This window comes from Centropristis striata, chromosome 16 (genome assembly GCF_030273125.1).
Source record: "Centropristis striata isolate RG_2023a ecotype Rhode Island chromosome 16, C.striata_1.0, whole genome shotgun sequence".
In the NCBI taxonomy this organism is placed as follows: domain Eukaryota; kingdom Metazoa; phylum Chordata; class Actinopteri; order Perciformes; family Serranidae; genus Centropristis; species Centropristis striata.
This window is the reverse complement of record NC_081532.1, coordinates 23,631,288-23,650,597: the sequence shown is the minus strand read 5'-3', so window position 1 is coordinate 23,650,597 and position 19,310 is coordinate 23,631,288. Positions and strand designations below refer to the sequence as shown.

Sequence of the window (19,310 nt, the reverse complement as noted above, 5' to 3'; positions counted from 1 at the left end):
GAAATAAGAGATCCAGTGTCCTCTAAGGTGTCCTCGAGTGAAATTAAAGAGATGCAGTGTCCTCTAAGATGTCTTCCAGTGAAATAGAAGATATGCAGTGTCCTCCAGTGAAATAAATGAGATGTAGTGTCCTCTAAGGTTCCTTCTCTCTATCTGACTGATCCTCAGACAGTCCACTCCTGTGATAAAACTGATCAAACTAAATAACAGTAAATGTGAGTTTGAACCAACAGTTTTTCTTCTCTTTTTATTAATTTATTAAAATGTTTACACATCAGAACATTAAATAAAAACCATTCCATTCATTTCACTTTGACAGTTATTTCACTGTTGTTGTTTCACTCTGTGTACTTTGTTCTCTGTGTACTGTATTGTGTGTACTGTATGTACTGTGTACACTCTGTTTACTGTGTGTACTGTGTACTGTGTACTGTGTGTATTGTGCGTTCTCTGTGTACTGTATGTACTGTGTACTGTATTGTGCGTTGTCTGTGTACTGTGTGTATTCTATATAGCCTACTGTGTGTATTGTATGTGCTGTGTGTAATGTGTTTGTACTGTGTGTTCTCTGCTCAGACTTTAAACAGCTCTGTAGCCGTGAAATGATCAATAATCTAATCAGGAACATATCGATCTTCTTCAGCTGAGTCACGTGACGTCACTCCGCCTTCATCACATTAGAGTTCAATAAATAAGTTAAATAAAAACAAACATAATCAGCTTGTCATCGGTTCTTAATGATCAATAATAATCAGTACTTCAGTGTCGCTGCTGTTGTTTATGTCCGTATTATATAAAGCGAGGCCGCTATGTTCGCTATGCGAGTAATGTGAGACCCTGATCCGCCCCGCGGCCCCGTGAACCCCCCCAGTCCCCAGACCCGCTCCATTTGTGGATGTTTGTTTGTAGAGCCGGCCGGAGGCGGAGCGGCAGAGAGATCCGGACACAGCGGGACAGGAGGAACGGGGCGGCAGAGCGACGCGGCGGAGGGGAGGGACTATAAAAGTGTGAAGAAGCTGAAGACGGAGGTTTGACTGAGAGACAGTTTGTGACGCTACAGCCTGAACCAGGACCAGGACCAGGATCTCCTTCAGACCAGGTGCTTGTTGTGGCTCTAGTCTCAGACCAAATGTGTCTCGAGCCTCTAGTCTTAGACCAGGTGCTTGTTGTGTCTCTAGTCTCAGACCAGGTGCTTGTTGTGTCTCTAGTCTTAGACCAGGTGTTTGTTGTGTCTCTAGTCTCAGACCAGGTGCTTGTTGTGTCTCTAGTCTCAGACCAGGTGCTTGTTGTGTCTCTAGTCTCAGACCAGGTGTGTCTCGAGTCTCTAGTCTCAGACCAGGTGTTTGTTGTGTCTCTAGACTCAGACCAGGTGCTTGTTGTGTCTCTAGTCTCAGACCAAGTGTTTGTTGTATCTCGTCTCAGACCAGGTGCTTGTTGTGTCTCTAGTCTCAGACCAGGTGTTTGGTGTGTCTCTATTCTCAGACCAGGCGCATGTTGTGTCTCTAGTATCAGACCAGGTGCTTTATGTGGGTGTAGTCTCAGACCAGGTGTTTGTTGTGTCTCTAGTCTCAGACCAGGTGTTTGTTGTGTCTAGTCTCAGACCAGGTGCTTGTTGTGTCTCTAGTCTCAGACCAAGTGTTTGTTGTGTCTAGTTTCAGACCAGGTGCTTGCTGTGTCTCTATTCTCAGACCAAGTGTTTTTATTGTGTCTAGTCTCAGACCAGATGCTTGTTGCGTCTCTAGTCTCTGACCAGGTGTTTGTCGTGTCTCTGCAGGTGTCGGGATGCCGTGGCTGCTGTCCTCTCAGGTGGAGTGTCTGTCTTCTTCCCCTTCTCAGCGTCAATGCGAGCGGACAGCGTTCTCGTTGTACTGTGCAGTGCGGGAGCGTCTGCCAGTCTGGCTGCTGGAAGACATGCGCTGCATGGAGGTCTTCAGCTGGGAGGACGGACACCCGCGGGCCTTCCTGCCGTCCGAGGCATTGCTGTACGCGCTGGTCCACGACCACCAGGACTACGCCCGCTACCTGCTCGACAAGTACTCTGTGAGCGCACTCAGAGCGCCGCGCTGTAGCTTCTGCTGCTGCCGTGGCGGTGGTGCACCGCACCTTGCAGTGGCGGTGAGGTACGACCGCATGGCGATCCTCAGCATGATGGTGGAGGCGCTGAAGGACTGTGACTCGTCAAGCTGGCGGCAGGACTACCTGGACAGCTACAGCGGCTGCTCGCACGCGGCGGACGCGGGGAAGTCGGCGGTGCAGCTGGCGGTGGAACTGTCGCGCCCCGACTGCCTGCTGCTGCTGCTGGTTCACGGAGCATACCCTGCCGGCCTTGACGCCGCACTGCAGAGACTCGTCTCCTCCGACATGGCGGACCGACGCCATGCGCAGCGCTGCCTCGACTTCCTGCTGCTCTTCCTGCCTAAACCGGCGGCGCCACATTGCCTGCGGGATGAGCCGCAGCGCTGGCAAAGCCTGCTGGGAAATGAAGTATTTAGCTGGCTGTGTGGCCTGGCCCCACCCCCCCTTCTGCTGCAGGCTCTCAGGTGTCTGGCCCGGTCCGGCCCGGACCAGATCTCCGCCCTGCCCAACTTCCTGCAGCCGCACAGCTGGCAGTGACATCATCATGTTGATGATGTCACTAAGATGTAAATAAGACTAAAAACAGGAGGAGGACAGGCTCTAGGACCCTCAGGAGACTTTAATTAGATTCAGTTTAATTGATTTTAATGAGTGAATAAACATGTTGTAATAACCTGCTGGTGATGTTATTATAAGGTAATAACGTGTTTCTACCTCAGTTGATAATAATAATCTCATTTAATATTATTTGTGTTTTGTACAGTTCTGCTCACAGACTCTCGCAGAATAAACAAACTGAAATCATTATTATTATTATTATTATTTATGAATAATTTTGGCTGTGATGAATGAATGTTGAACATCATATAATTTTAAGTTTGACTTATGTGAGCTGAAAAACACAAACGTTTCCAATAAGAATGTAAAATAATTTGAATAATAATATGAATAATGTTAATAATAAAACTTACAATAATAATTATTATAACAATACATATAAAGGCAATGGCAACAGTTTTATGTGTCAGTGACATCATCCAATAATGATTAATAAAATTGTGAGATGTGTATGTATTTGTTATATATGTATAAAATAAATTGTTTAATTTTGTGTTTTTCTCTTTAGCTCCAATACTGTAACGCAAATAAATTATTTTTTTAAAACAAGCTTTTCCTGTTTGTTGGACACCATAAACGTTTGTTTGTAAACATGTTTAACAAATTAAAACTCATAACTGAATACAAAGAAGTTAAAATGACAGTAAAATGCATCAATAATAATTTAATAATACATTTGGAATATAAAAAACATTCCGCTAAACGAGTACTTTTACTTTTGATACTTAAAGTACATTTTGATACTTTTGTACTTTTACTTCAGTAAGTTTTGAATGCAGGACTTTCTCGCAGGAATCTGATTACTTCCTCCACCGCTGTCAGATTTAAAAAAAAAGTACAAATACTGTATAGTATACTATAATACTAAGTACTGAAATATCTAAAATATACTCAATTAAAAGTACAAAAGTATTACCATCAAAAAAATACCAAAAGTAAAAGTAAATGTGATATAATTGATCTTTAATGTGTTGATCAGTTTAATGTTGCAGCTCATTTTAATGAGTTTATATAATTAATAATAATAAGTCATTTATTATTTATTATATGAAGCTAAAAGATAGATTGCCTGCTGAGAAAGCCCCTTATAGTGACTCTAGTGTGTCAGCCATCCATCCTCTGAATGTTCTAGTTTGTAGTTGTAAAGTTTCATGAGGCTGTGATTATTCTGAGGATTATTCTGAGGTCACAGCAGCTCATTTTATACACTGAGCTCAAGTTTCACTCACTAACATCATCACACATGAAGAACATTGGGCTCATTGAATCCACAAGAGTCTCAGCTTTCCAGTCAGACCCGATTTATGCAGCTCACAGACTGTTTAGGGACCCCAGAATGCTCAAAGATTCACACACAAGAGGACACAATAACACATTTACTGCAAGAGAAACACTGACTGTTATCGGCATAAAGTGGGCTTGTCAGTAAAGAAAAGACTCATGGGTTATCAACATAAAGTGGGCATGTCCGTAAAGAGGAGACTCGTGGGTTATCAACATAAATCGGGCATGTCAGAAAAGAGGAGACTTGTGGATTATCAGCATAAAGTGGGCATGTCAGTAAAGAGGAGACTCGTGGGTTATCAGCATAAAGTGGGCATGTCAGAAAAGAGGAGACTCGTTCGTTAACAGCATAAAGTGGGCATGTCAGAAAAGAGGAGACTTGTGGGTTATCAGCATAAAGTGGACATGTCAGTAAAGAGACTCGATGACCTGACAAAGTTGTGTTTAAACATGTTTATTAATTTAAGGAATTAAACCACCAGGTGAGTCTACACTGAATTCTTATTGGTCAGAACATTCGACCAATCAGCTGACATCAGGATGACATAACGATGGAGTCACCTGCAAAGATTTCCATGGCAACGCTGTTTGAAATGAAGAGGGTGAGTTTAAAGTTTTTTTTAAATGTCCACTACAGTCCATCAGAGTCCACTACAGTCCTTCAGGGTCCACTACAGTACACAAGGGTCCAGTAGAGTCCATCAGGGTCCAGTAGAGTCCTTCAGGGTCCATTAGAGTCCATCAGGGTCTAGAAGAGTCCATCAGGGTCCATTAGAGTCCATCAGGGTCTAGAAGAGTCCATCAGGGTCCATTAGAGTCCATCGGGGTCCAGTAGAGTCCTTCAGGGTCCATTAAAGTCCTTCAGGGTCTACTACCGTCCATCAGGGTCCAATAGAGTCCTTCAGGGTCCATTACAGTCCATCAGGGTCCATCTGAGTCCATCAGGGTCCAGTGTTCGAGCGAGTCCAGAATTTGTTCTAATCGTATTTAAAGAGTTAAACGTGATTTTCAACAACAAACATTTTAATTTACATTTTTACATCAGGGGGCAGAGCTCCTGCCTCTTGCCACAGTAACTGAGATGAGTCTGTTCCAGTCTGATCCCAGTTTAACCAGTTAAACCACATTTACCCCAGAACAACCCAACTGAACCTAATATAACTCGGTTGAACCCGGCCAGAAGATTCAGCAGAATAAAACTGAAGAAGAGAAAGGAAGAACTGGACTGAGATTCAGTTACAGAACTGTGAAATGTCCCTTTGATATTCAACAGAAACGTGTGGATGGAACCAGTAGAACCAGAATAAGAGTCCCTTTAAGTCTATAATCCCCTAAATTCCAGTTTAGCCTAAACCAAACTGCACAGAGAGAGACGTCCCTTTAATGGCACAGTCCAGAACCAGGACCAGACGGGACTGCACTGAAGTAAATATTAGCAGATTTAGAACCTCGTCCTGACGGATCCTCATTCTTCCTCGGTAGTTGTTATATACACCGAAGGTAAATAAACGTGAATACAACAGAGTGATGTGCTGATCCTTCCTGACATTTATTCAACTGGAAACTAGACAAAGACAAACTGGTAAACTTTACTGTGAATATAAACACTGGGCTCAAATTTACAATGAATAAAATGTTCAGTTTGAACATTAAATATTTTGTCTTAAGACAGTTTTAAGCTGAATAAATGTCAGAAAGAATTAACACATTATTAAACTCTGTTTTATTTACATTTGCACAGCGTCCCAACTTTTTGGATTTGTGGTTGTACATTCAAGTCACAATTATCTCTGAATGAATGTTGGATTTAAAAAAAACAGAGACGTCCCTTTAATGTCCTTAACAACCAGACTGGAGCTGGAATGCCTTATTTAGAACCAGTAAGAACCAGTTAAACCAGTTAGAACCAGTAAGAAACACTTAGAGACAGTTAGAACCAGTCAAAACCACTTAGAACCAGTTAGAACCTGCCAAAACCAGTCAGAATCCACCAGAACCAGTTAGAACCAGTTAGAACCAGTTAGAACCAGTTAGAACCGGTTCCTCTGTAGCCCACCTTCCCTTCAGATTAAAGTGCTTCCTGTTAAAACAAAAATAAAACAAAGTTTCAGTTCACTTCATTTCCCAGCAGCCACCTGGGCTCCCTATGTGTGGCCATCTTTTTTAAGAAAAGTCACAGGAAGTGATGTCACCAGCCTGCTATCGGTCCAGTGGTGACATCACAGCCCACTTCCTGCTTCAGGAGGAAATTTGAAAACGGGAAGTGGTGTCACTGTGACATCACTGCATCCCACCAGACCAACACCAAACAGTGACATCACTGTGAAGTCATCAGTTAGATGAGCTCCCATTCGTCGTCGACGTCGTCACCGCCGAGGGGGGGGGCTGAGGGGGCCAGTCTACAAGGAGCCTGTGAGAGGAGCTTTGTCAGGCGACGGGACAATCCACCAATCAGAGTCACCGCCCACAACTCGTCCTCAGGGGTCACTGAAGAGAGAGACACCAGTACAGCCCTGTTAATCCCAGTATAAACCAGTTTCACCAGTATAAACTAGTGTCACCAGTATTAACCAGTTTTACCACTATAAACCAGTGTCACCAGTATAAACCAGAGTCACCAGTGTAAACCAGCGTCACCAGTAAAAACCAGTGTCACCAGTATAAACCAGCGTCACCAATATAAACCAGCGTCACCAGTATAAACCAGTGTAACCAGTATAAACCAGTGTCACCAGTATAAACCAGTATCTTACCAGTTAACCAGTGTGTGTTTCCGGGGATCTTCTTCCAGTAATCTCCTGCCGGGTTTCTGTCGGAGACGCCGTAACGTCGCGCCACGTCTCCGTTTACACACCGAACCCAAACAGTCCGACAGCTGAGGACCAGCTGACTGACGGCCAAACCTGAAATACACAAATATATACACAGGTACACACGTTAAAGTACACATATATTAACACAGTGTATACATAAATTAATGCAGTGTACACATATATTAATACTATGTATACATATATTAATGCAGTGAACACATACATTAATGCAGTGTACACATATATCAATGCAGTGTGCACATATATTAATGCAGTCTACACACATTAATGCATTGTACAAACATATATTAATGAGTGTACACATATATGGATGCAGTGTACACATATATATAAATGCAGTGTACACACACATATATGAATGCAGTGTACACACACACACACATATATATATAATGCAGTGTACACACATAGACTAATGCAGTGCACACATATATTAATGCAGTGTACACATATATTAATGCAGTGTACACACATTAATGCATTGTACAAACATATACAAATGCAGTGTACACACACATATATATAAATGCAGTGTACACACATATATTAATGCAGTGTACACATATTAATGCAATGTACACATATATTAATGCAGTGCACACATATATAAATGCCGTGTAAATACATATTAAGGCAGTGTACATATATATATAATGCTGTGTACACATATATAAAATGCAGTGTACACACATATAAATGCAGTGTAAACACATATTAAGGCAGTGTGCACATATAGAAATGGAGTGTACACATATATATTAATGCAGTGTTCACATATATATATAAATGCAGTGTACACATATATTAATGCAGTTTACACACACATATATAAATGCAGTGTACACACATATAAATGCAGTGTAAACACATATTAAGGCAGTGTACACATATATAAATGGAGTGTACACATATATATTAATGCAGTGTTCACATATATATAAATGCAGTGTACACATATATTAATGCAGTGTAAGCATATATATTAATGCAGTGTACACATATTACTACAGACGGACAGATGTGTACCTGGGACCAGCTCCCAGTCCGTCCCCACAGGCATCTCATCACTGAGTCCGGTCCTGACGAAGACACTTCCTCTGTTGTCCAACGCCCAGAGGAGACGATCGTTAGGACTTGTCTGAATACTGACTAGCTGCACTCCTATTGGCTGTTGAGGAATGATTTAACAGTTGGAGGTGGGTGACAATGTACAGGTGGTGCTGAGTGGATTCAGAATGTGTGTGTGTGAGTGTGTGTTACCTGTCCAGGAGGTTCTATGTGGATCCAGGCCGGCAGCATCATGCTCGGGTTCATCGGTTGGGTTCCAACTCTGAAGTAAACAACTCCTCGACTGTCCACAGCCCAGACGTTCTGACTGCCACAGCTCACACTGACCAGACGGACACTTCCTGTAACACACAGGGAACATTTAACGTGAAAAACATAGAGATCTTCAAAAGAACCAATGCAAGATCCAATAGAACCTCATCATAACCTGTAATACATCCTTTAGAACACACAGAACCTCATCATGACCTGGAGAACATCCTGATGAACACATAGAACCACATCATGACCTGTAGATTATCCTGTAGAACAGCCATTCTCAACCTTGGGATCCGGACACCAGTTGGGGTCGCAAGATGATTTTTGGGGATCGCCAAATCATTTTTGGAAGTCAGCTCTGTCTCCACTGTGTTAAAGTGTTCATGGGTTAATGTGTTTTCGTCTTTTTGGTCATTTAATGTCTTTTTTTGTCATTTTGTTTCTTTTTTGGGCCATTTTGTGTGTATTTTTGTTCACTTTGTATCTTTTCGTGGTGCTTTTTTGTCTTTTTGGGTAATTTTGTTTCTTTTTGGGCTATTTTGTGTATTTTCTTTGGTAATTTTGTGTCTTTTTTGGTCAATTTGTGTCTTTTTGTGGTCATTTTTTGTCATTTTGTGGTCAATTTGATTCCTTTTTTGCTTAATTTTATGTAATTCTTTGGTCATTTTGTGTCTTTTTTTTTATCATCATTGTCATTTTGTTGTCAGTTTGATTCTTTTTTGGGTAATTTTGTGTCTTTTCTGACAAATCCCAAAGTAGCAAGTTCTTACTTTCCAAGTAGTCTCTGGCTTGAAGCTGACTGTTACACACTCAGGAGGTCAGAATGGACCTTCAAACTTATAGCAAAGGATTAAAAGTAAAAATAGAATATAAAAACGTATATAAATACACAGACAGAGAGATGTTTTAGTTGTCGTCTGCTTCATTATTTGTCCAAAATTCGTCGTATCAACTGAGTTTGTATGATCTGAACTGTGCGAGTGAGATTGTGTTCAGTGAGCGGGGGGTCGCGGACAACATGCATGTTAAATTGGGGGTCGCGACACAAAAAGGTTGAGAACTACTGCTGTAGAACACATAGAACCTCATAATGACCTGTAGAACATCCTGTAGAACACATAGAACCTCATCTTGACCTGTAGAACACCCTGAAGAACAGATAGAACCACTGTCTAAACAGAACCAAATTTATGGTTCCAGCTGAGTGAGAACGTCAGCAGGATGAGGTGACTGCATCCTGTTTCAGAACAGATTCGAGGTCAGTATGCTTTTGGTAGACAGCCTCATATTTCTGAGTGCCTGACCGTCCTGCTAACCTCTGACCTGTCTCTGTCTCTGGTTCTGCGTTTAAAAACAACTGAATAAAAAGTATAATATCTGAAGAACGCAACCACCTTGGATTTGGTGCATTGTTTTTTAGTTTCTGAATATGTTTGTGAGGATTTCAGAAACACCAGCCGTGTTTGTCATGAACTCCTGAATCAGCTGCAGCCAGCAGCCAGAGACGACATTAACAGGTCAATGAAACCATTTTAACATCAACATGAGGCGCATGGTCTGGACATGTCAGACATGATCTGCAACGACATCAACATTATTCACATGGTGGTTAATAATGTCTACAGCGTAAAAACTTCTGTGTTTGTGTATGTTGTGTGTGTGTATACAGTAACATGTTTCAGATTGACCGGACACACAGACAGTCATGTGCTCTGTGATAGTGAGACGGGTAGAAGAACTAAAAACAGACCTGACCCATCTGTCAGGTTACAGTGTGGACACACACACACACACACACACACACACACACACGCTCCATGTTGACCTCTGAATTATAAACTTGTTACACAACTTGCAGCTGTCAGTATGACAGAGAAACACAGCTGTGTGTGTGTGCGTCATCTTGTAATCGGACCGGAGGTGAATTATGTCAAACCCCCCCAAACGACACATACCGCCTGTTCATCCAATCACAGACGGACCACTCATTAACAAAATAAAACACATTAAATAATTACTGACTGGTGATTGGACCGATTAATGATCAGATAAAAGAAAGGAAATAAATGTGATAATTTTCAGCTTTCATTAGAAAACAAAACGTACCTCAGAGACTGTGTGTTTGTGTGTGTGTGTGTGTGTGTGTGTGTGTGGTCTGGTTCGCGCTGTCTTCATTACACATTTAAAATTTTTATTAAGTTTTAAATACTTTTATTCTAGCTGAACAGAGAAGATGCTTCTTTGCTTTCTTTACTTATTATTCTGAGGGGACATCAGATAATCACCTGTGTTACACTGTGTCATAAACGGTATTTATATATATATATATATATATATACATACATATATATACACACACACACACACACACATATATGTATATATACACACATATATACACACACATATAAATATATATATATCTATAAATATATATATATATATATATATATATATATATATATATATATAATTAGGGCCACGGGGAATCGCACTGAGCACTGGTCCCATACAGCAATAGCTGTAGGGACCAGTGGTCGGGGCAAAGCCCCGAGCACGATTGTTATACTGTGGATTTTTTCTTCTTCCTCTTCCGGACGCAATTTCGTCCCGCTACTAGTCCTACAACTTGAAGAGTTGCAGAACAAATTATATATCAAAACCTGAGGTTTGATCGGGATCGGTGTGCTATTACTTTTCTCTACAGAATACAAGTTTTTTCAAAAACTGCACCAAATTTTGCATTGAAATGAATGGGATGGCCGAAAAAAAATGAGCGAAAAAGAACAATAATTGGAGATTTTTTAACGTCTACTTCTCAGGCATAATTTCACCTAGAGACTCCATTTAAACTTTAAACAGTAGACACAAGTCTTGTGTATTGGTGTATTAATCCACGTTTCGATAGGTCATATAGTTTTTTATCAATCCCTGTTCAATGACCATGATCATTTTTGGAGAAATTCTAAGATTATAATGGGTGTGTATTGCACGGAATGTTCGTGTCACAGTGTGTGACATCATCGCCAAAGTGTAGAGGGAGAGAAAAAACTAGAACATTTCTAAAGAAATTTTGATTGTGTGCTTGCCTCTGGCCCTTGATTCTCGTTGCTTAAATCACCAGTTTAACAGGGACTTCATGCTGAGTAATCTGACACCTTATACAAGTTTCTAGGACAAACGGTTCATTAGTTATGAAAAGGGGCGTGGGTAATCAAAAGGGGCGGGGTAATCAATCACCACTTAAACAGGGACTCTATGCCGAGTAATCTGACACTTTATACAAGTTTCTAGTACAAACGGTTCATTAGTTATGAAAGGAGGCGTGGCTAATCAAAAGGGGCGGGGTCATCGATCAACAGTTAAACAGGGACTCTGTCCTGAGTTCACAGACACCTCATACAAGTCTCCAGGACAAACGGTTCATTAGTTAGGAGGGGGGGGGGGGTCGAGGGCTGGGGGAGGCTTTGGTAGCTAAGCAACCAGGTGGCCAGGTGGAGTCGACCAATAAGAGCAGAGCAATCAACTGAAATTAACTGAAGGTGGAGACAGTTCCGCCACACTGAGCAGCCAGAGGTCGACCAACTGAAAATTCTGGCCTCGAACAGAAAGCATTTTTGGCAAAACCATAATACCTATCATTGATCCGACTTCACTTTGAGCGTCCTGAGTTCTTCCTGAACATCTACATATGTTTTTTTTTAAGAAAAATGAAAAAATAGCTTTGTTAGAGCGATTTAAAAAAACTGTTAAATTTTTTTTTTTGAGAAATCTTCCTGCATTTTTAATATGGGAGACAATGAGGCAGTTGGTGCGTTTTGTTTGTGCATCTGTGCGTCCTGCACCAAAACTATAACTCTGACAGCTTTACCAGAGGATTGTGAGTGAGAGGACAAATTTTCCTACGTTTCTATGTATAAATTATTTCTGTAGAGTGAAATTTGCCGCCTGAAGCGCAGTTTTCAAATTAATTTTTTGACAATTCGTTCTCTCCCTCTACACTCTGTTTGATGACATCACCACTCTAGACTCTCCATAGGGTTACATTGGGGGGATTTTTTGATGTGTTTTTTCCCAATAATTTGAAAACCGTTTGTCGAAACCCTTATAAAAGTCATAGCACACTTGTCATGGGTGAGCCGGTCGATTTGATACCTTTTTTGTGTATGTGCGACCAAAACTCTGGGAGGAGTAGTCGGCCGAAAAACAACAGGGAAGAAACGGAAGAATAAAAATAAAAACTAGAAAATTTCTAAAGAAGTTTTGATTGTGTGCTTGCCTCTGGACCGTGACTCTCGTGGCTTATCAAAAGGGGCAGGGATTAAACAGGGACTTTCTGCTGAGTGCACTGACACCTCGTACAAGTCTCTAGGACAAACGGTTCACTAGTTAGTAAAAGGGGGCGTGGCTAATAAAAAGGGGCGGGGTAATCAATCACCAGTTAAACAGGGACTCTATGCCGAGTAATCTGACACCTTATACAAGTTTCTAGGACAAACGGTTCACTAGTTAGTAAAAAGGGGCGTGGCTACTCAAAGGGGGCGTGGCTTCAATCACCAGTCAAACAGGGACTCTGTTCTGAATCCACAGACACCTCATACAAGTCTGTAGGACAAACGGTTCACTAGTTTGTAAAAAGGGGCGTGGCTACTCAAAGGGGGCGTGGCTTCAATCACCAGTCAAACAGGGACTCTGTCCTGAGTTCACAGACACCTCATACAAGTCTGTAGGACAAACGGTTCACTAGTTAGTAAAAGGGGCGTGGCTTATCAAAAGGGGCGGGGTTATCAATCAACAGTTAGACAGGGACGCCATGCTGAGTAATCTGACACCTCATACAAGTTTCTAGGACAAACGGTTCATTAGTTAAGAAAGGGGGCGTGGCTAATCAAAAAGGGCAGGAATTTACTAAGTATTGTTACTTAGAACTGGTCAGCCAGTTCAGCCAGAGTTGGAGAGACTGGAATTTCTGGCCTCGAACAGAAAGCATTTTCGGCAAAACCATAATACCTATCATTGATCCGACTTCACTTTGAGCGTCCTGAGTTCTTCCTGAACATGTACATATATTTTTTTTTTAAGAAAAATGAAAAAATAGCTTTGTTAGAGCGATCTAAAAAAACTCTTCAATCTAATTTCTTCTGGAATCCTCCTGTGTTTTTAATATGGGACACAATGGGGCAGTTGGTGCGTTTTGGTGGCACTTCTCTGTGTCCTGCGCCCAAACTATAACTCTGACAGCTTTACCAGATGATTGTGAGTGAGAAGACAAATTTTCCTCCGTTTCTATGTATAAATTATTTCTGTAGAGTGGAATTTGCGGCCTGGAGCGCAGTTTTCAAATGTATTTTTTGACAATTCCTTCTCTCCCTCTCCACTCTGCCTGATGACATCACCACTCTAGAGTCTGAACATTCCGCGCAATACACACACGGGAAAATCGCCCTCCCCATTAGTTTGGAAAAATGGAAATGTTTTCGCACTTCGTGCGAAAACCATCCGTGCAGTCCCTCTGAAATTTCACAGGACTAGAGTTAAATTCAGGCCCTACAACTTTCTAAATCGGTTCGGAATTTTACGAGCAACGGTTTGCAAATGGTGAGGCCCCAAAGTTTGCGCAATGCGTTCCGGATGGGCCGAAAAGTGCACGTTTGTGCACGTTGTGCGAAAACGTGCGCGCCGATCGCTAATAAAAGTCATTCCACACGATTCCCGATTAGGGCGCAACTTTTGACGTTTTTACTTTTCGCGATTTCTCAAAGCTGTGAGACTAGTTACACGCAAGTTTTTACGGAAGAATAATCTATAACTAGAAAATTTCTAAAGAAATTTTGATTGTGTGCTTGCCTCTGGCCCATCATTCTTGTGGCTCAAATCAACAGTCAAACTGGGACTCTGTCCTGAGTTCACAGACACCTCATACAAGTCTGTAGGACAAACGGTTCACAAGTTAGTAAAAGGGGGCGTGGTCACTCAAAGGGGGCGTGGCTTGAATCAGCAGTTAAACAGGGACTCTGTCCTGAGTTCACAGACACCTCATACAAGTTTCTAGGACAAACGGTTCATTAGTTATGAAAGGGGGCGTGGCTAATCAAAAAGGGCGGGAATTTATGAAACATTGTTATGTATAAGTGGTCAGTGATGAACCATCATTATGCTTGGCAAGTTTGAGGCAGATTGGACAATGTATGGTCAAGTTATTAGGTCTGTTTACTTAGAGTAAACTGACAGTTATCAGTTAAAATGTCTGTGTTGGAGGAGGGAGGGGGGAGGGGGGAGTCTTTGGTAGCTAAGCAACCACGTGGCCAGGTGGAGTCGACCAATAAGAGCAGAGCAATCAACTGAAATTAACTGCTGTTGGAGACAGTTCCGCAGACAGAGGTCGACAAACTGAAAATTCTGGCCTCGCACAGAAAGCCTTTTTGGCAAAACCATAATACCTATCATTGATTCGACTTCACTTTGAGCGTCCTGAGTTCTTCCTCAACGTCTACATATATTTTTTTTTAAGAAAAATGAAAAAATAGCTTTGTTAGAGCGATCTAAAAAAACTCTTACATCTCCTTTTTTCTGATATCGTCCTGCCTTTTTAATATGGGAGCCAATGAGGCTGTTGTTGGGTGTTGGTGGCGCATCTCTGCGTCTTGCGCCCAAACTATAACTCTGACAGCTTTACCAGAGGATTGTGAGTGAGAGGACAAATTTTCCTACGTTTCTATGTATAAATTATTTCTGTAGAGTGAAATTTGCGGCCTGGAGCGCAGTTTACAAATCTATTTTTTGACAATTCTTTCTCTGCCTCTACACTCTGTGTGATGACATCACCACTCTAGACTCTCCATAGGGTTACATTGGGGGGATTTTTTGACATGTTATTGCCCAATAATTTGAAAACCGTTTGTCAAAACCCTTAGAAAAGTCATAGCACACTTGTCATGGGCGAGCCGGTCGATTTGATACCTTTTTAATGTGTGTGAGACCAAAACTCTGGGAGGAGTAGTCGACCGAAAAAACACCACGGAAGAAACGGAAGATTAAAAATAAGAATAGTCCCGGTGAATAACAATTAGTGTGCTTTTGCAAGCACACAAAACTAGAAACAAAATTCCAGGGAAATTTTGGAGTGCCACGGGACTACTGCCGGATGATTCTCGTGGTTTAAATCAGCAGTTAAACAGGGACTCTGTCCTGAGTTCACAGACCCCTCATACAAGTCTGTAGGACAAACGGTTCACTAGTTAGCAAAAGGGGCGTGGCTACTCAAAGGGGGCGTGGCTTCAATCACCAGTCAAACAGGGACTCTGTCCTGAGTTCACAGACACCTCATACAAGTCTCTAGGACAAACGGTTCACGATTTAGTAAAAGGGGGCGTGGTTAATCAAAAGGGGCGGGGTTATCAATCAACAGTTAGACAGGGACGCTATGCTGAGTAATCTGACACCTCATACAAGTTTCTAGGACAAACGGTTCATTAGTTAAGAAAGGGGGCGTGGCTGATCAAAAATGCACATATCTAATATCCTTCTCATTTTTTTCTGAAGCATTTCTAGATATTTCAAGATCTTTTCCTGGATTTTCTAGATTCTTTCTAGGTCATCTTCTAGATTTCGCTAGATCCTTTTAAGTTTTCTAGAATCTAGAAATGCTTTAGAAAAATCTAGAGAAGGATCAAGAAAAATCTAGAAAAATCTAGAAATGCTCTTGTAAAAACTAGAAAAAAATCCAGAAAAAGATTTTAAAAAATCAAGAATATGATCTAGAAAACAAATATCTAGAAAATCCAGAAAAAGATCTAGAAATATCTAGAAATGCTTTTGAAAAATCTGGAGAAGGATTAATGAAAATCTAGAAAATAATCAAGAAAAATCTAGAAAAGCTCTAGATCTCTAGGTTTTTTCAATGTCACTTTCTAGAGTTTTCTAGATCCATTTTTCTAAAGCTTTTCTAGATATTTCTAGACTTTTTTCAATTTGTTTCCTAGTTTTTCCTAGATTTTTCCTGATTATTTTCTAGATTTTTCTTGATCCTTCTCTAGATTTTTTTGAAAGCATTTCTAGATATTTCTAGATCTTTTTCTGGATTTTCGAAATTCTTTCTAGGTCATCTTCTAGATTTTGCTAGATCCTTTTAAGTTTGCTAGAATCTAGAAATGCTTTAGAAAAATCTAGAGAAGGATCAAGAAAAATCTAGAAATGCTCTTGTAAAAACTAGAAAAAAATCCAGAAAAAGATTTTTAAAAATCCAGAATATGATCTAGAAAACAAATATCTAGAAAATCCAGAAAAAGATCTAGAAATATCTAGAAATGCTTTTGAAAAATCTAGAGAAGGATTAATGAAAATCTAGAAAATAATCAAGAAAAATCTAGAAAAGCTCTAGATCTCTAGGTTTTTTTCAATGTCACTTTCTAGAGTTTTCTAGATCCATTTTTCTAAAGCTTTTCCAGATATTTCTAGACTTTTTTCAATTTGTTTCCTAGTTTTTCCTAGATTTTTCCTGATTATTTTCTAGATTTTTCTTGATCCTTCTCTAGATTTTTTTGAAAGCATTTCTAGATATTTCTAGATCTTTTTCTGGATTTTGTAGATTTTTTTTCTAGAATCTAGAAATGCTTTAGAAAAATCTAGAGAAAGATCAAGAAAAATCTAGAAAATAATCCAGAAATATCTAGAAAGATTTCGAAAAATTAAAAGGATCTATAAAAATCTAGAAAATGATCTAGAAATGCTCTTGTAAAAACTAGGGAAAAATCCATAAAAAGATTTTAAAAAACATCTAGAAGATGATCTAGAAAACAAATATCTAGAAAATCCATAAAAAGATATAGAAATATCTAGAAATGCTTTCAAAAACTCTAGAGAAGGATTAAGAAAAATCTAGAAAAGACTTCGAAAAATTAAAAGTCTCTAGAAAATCTAGAAAATGATCTAGAAATGCTCTTGTAAAAACTAGGAAAAAAATCCAGAAAAAGATTTAAAAAAAATCTAGAACATGATCTAGAAAACACATATCTAGAAAATCCAGAAAAAGATCTAGAAATATCTAGAAATGCTTTCGAAAAATCTAGAAATGCTTTCGAAAAATCTAGAAAATAATCAAGAAAAATCTAGAAAAGCTCTAGATCTTTTTTCAATATCACCTTCTGGGTTGTTCTAGATCCTTCTCTAAAATTTTCTAAAGCTTTTCTAGATATCTAGACTTTTTTCTCAATTTGTTTCCTAGTTTTTCCTAGTATGTTCGTGTCACAGTGTGTGACATCATCGCAAGAGTGTAGAGGGAGAGAAAAAATTGTCAAAAAATAAATTTGAAAACTGCGCTCAAGGGTGAGAATTCCACTCTACAGAAATAATTTATACATAGAAACGTAGGAAAATTTGTCTTCCCACTCACAATCCTCTTGTAAAGCTGTCAGAGTTATAGTTTGGGGGCGTAGGACGCACAGACGCGCCACCAAAACACACAAATAGCCTCATTGGCTCCCATATTAAAAACGCAGGAAGATTTCTGAAAAAGGGAGATGTAACAGTTTTTTTAGATCGCTCTAACAAAGCTATTTTTTAATTTTTCTTATAAAAGAAATAAATATGTAGACGTTCAGGAAAAACCCAGGACGCTCAAAGTGAAGTCGGATCAATGATAGGTATTATGGTTTTGCCAAAAATGCTTTCTGTTTGAGGCCAGAAATTCCAGTCTGTCCACCTCTGTCCCGGAACATTCGGCATCTCATCATAGTGGACACACACCGGCAGTAGCCCCCGTGGCCCTTTCAGAATTTCCCCTGAGGAAATTTTATCCATATATATAATATATATATACATATGTGTGTGTATATGTGTGTGTGTGTGTATATATATATATATATATATATATATATGTATATATATATATATATACAAACATTTCTATTTTAGTGTGTGTCCCACAGAGAACTCCTTTCTGACTCAAGTACGTACCAAGCTGGCTGAGGTCCAGAGGGGTCCAGTGGAGTCCGAAGGGACAAGACGGAGACAGCGTTCGAATACTGACTCGGCCGTGAGTGTCTAAAGCCCACAGAGCATCACAACAGGCAGACAGGTGAGTCAGCTCCATCTGAGCAAACAGGTAAACACAGTCAACCTCCATCAGAGTGAACAGAGACAGTAGAAGCAGACCCACAGACAGGTAACAGGTGGCGTTACCTCCACGGGCAGAGAGACTGACGAGGGGCGGAGCTCTCCATCCTGGTCCCAAACACAGAACAGATCCTTCCTGCTCTGAGCCAACCACAGGAACGTGCCTGAGACACAGGAAACAGGAAACACACAGGTAACACTCAGGTAACACTCAGGTAACACAGGTGTGTGAGGACTAGTTACAGGTGTGAGGACTAGTTGCGGGTGTAAAGACTAGTTACAGGTGTGTGAGGACTAGTTACAGGTGTGAGGACTAGTTGCGGGTGTAAAGACTAGTTACAGGTGTGTGAGGACTAGTTACAGGTGTGAGGACTAGTTGCAGGTGTGAAGACTAGTTACATGTGTGAGGACTAGTCACAGGTGTGTGAGGAATAGTCACAGGTGTGTGAAGAATAGTCACAGGTGTGTGAAGAATAGTTACAGGTGTGAGGACTAGTTGCAGGTGTGAAGACTAGTTACAGGTGTGTGAAGACTAGTTACAGGTGTGTGAGGATTAGTCATAGGTGCGTGAGGAATAGTCACAGGTGTGTGAGGAATAGTTACAGGTGTGAGGACTAGTTGCAGGTGTGAAGACTAGTTACAGGTGTGAGGACTAGTTACATGTGTGTGAGAACTAGTCACAGGTGTAAGGACTAGCTACAGGTGTGAGGACTAGTTACAGGTGTGTGAGGACTAGTCACAGGTGTGAGGACTAGTTACAGGTGTGTGAGGATTAGTTACAGGTGTGTGAGGAACAGTTACAGGTCTGGGGACTAGTTACAGGTGTGTGAGGACTAGTAACAGTATGAGGACTAGTTACAGGTGTGTGCGGACTAGTTACAGTTGTAAGGACTAGTTACAGGTCCAGGGACTAGTTACAGGTGTGTGAGGACTAGTTACAGGTCCAGGGACTAGTTACAGGTGTGTGAGGACTAGTTACAGGTGTGAGGACTAGTTGCAGGTGTGAGGACTAGTTACAGGTGTGTGAGGACTAGTCACAGGTGTGTGAGGACTAGTCAC

At 40.7% G+C, this 19,310-nt stretch overlaps 2 protein-coding genes across 4 annotated transcripts in view; one reads left to right on the top strand and one right to left on the bottom strand.

The window, feature by feature from the left end:
• The first annotated feature begins 926 nt into the window (after nucleotides 1-926).
• ankrd9 (ankyrin repeat domain 9) lies at nucleotides 927-3,184 on the top strand. The gene is made up of 2 exons (XM_059353704.1): nucleotides 927-1,099; nucleotides 1,775-3,184. Exon 2 carries the CDS (start codon nucleotides 1,783-1,785, stop codon nucleotides 2,611-2,613), a length of 831 nt encoding a protein of 276 aa, XP_059209687.1. The 5' UTR covers nucleotides 927-1,099; nucleotides 1,775-1,782; the 3' UTR covers nucleotides 2,614-3,184.
• A 1,232-nt stretch (nucleotides 3,185-4,416) lies between these two features.
• Nucleotides 4,417-19,310, bottom strand: part of tecpr2 (tectonin beta-propeller repeat containing 2) — a 35,709-nt gene continuing 20,815 nt past the window's right edge. For all 3 annotated transcript variants that reach the window (XM_059352666.1, XM_059352668.1, XM_059352667.1), the window contains 6 exons: nucleotides 18,318-18,415; nucleotides 18,093-18,228; nucleotides 8,073-8,221; nucleotides 7,839-7,980; nucleotides 6,732-6,881; nucleotides 4,417-6,465 (listed from right to left, as the gene is read on the bottom strand). In XM_059352666.1, the coding sequence (XP_059208649.1) occupies nucleotides 6,314-6,465; nucleotides 6,732-6,881; nucleotides 7,839-7,980; nucleotides 8,073-8,221; nucleotides 18,093-18,228; nucleotides 18,318-18,415 (827 nt within the window). In that variant the 3' untranslated portion in view covers nucleotides 4,417-6,313. The remainder of the gene's footprint in view (nucleotides 6,466-6,731; nucleotides 6,882-7,838; nucleotides 7,981-8,072; nucleotides 8,222-18,092; nucleotides 18,229-18,317; nucleotides 18,416-19,310) is intronic.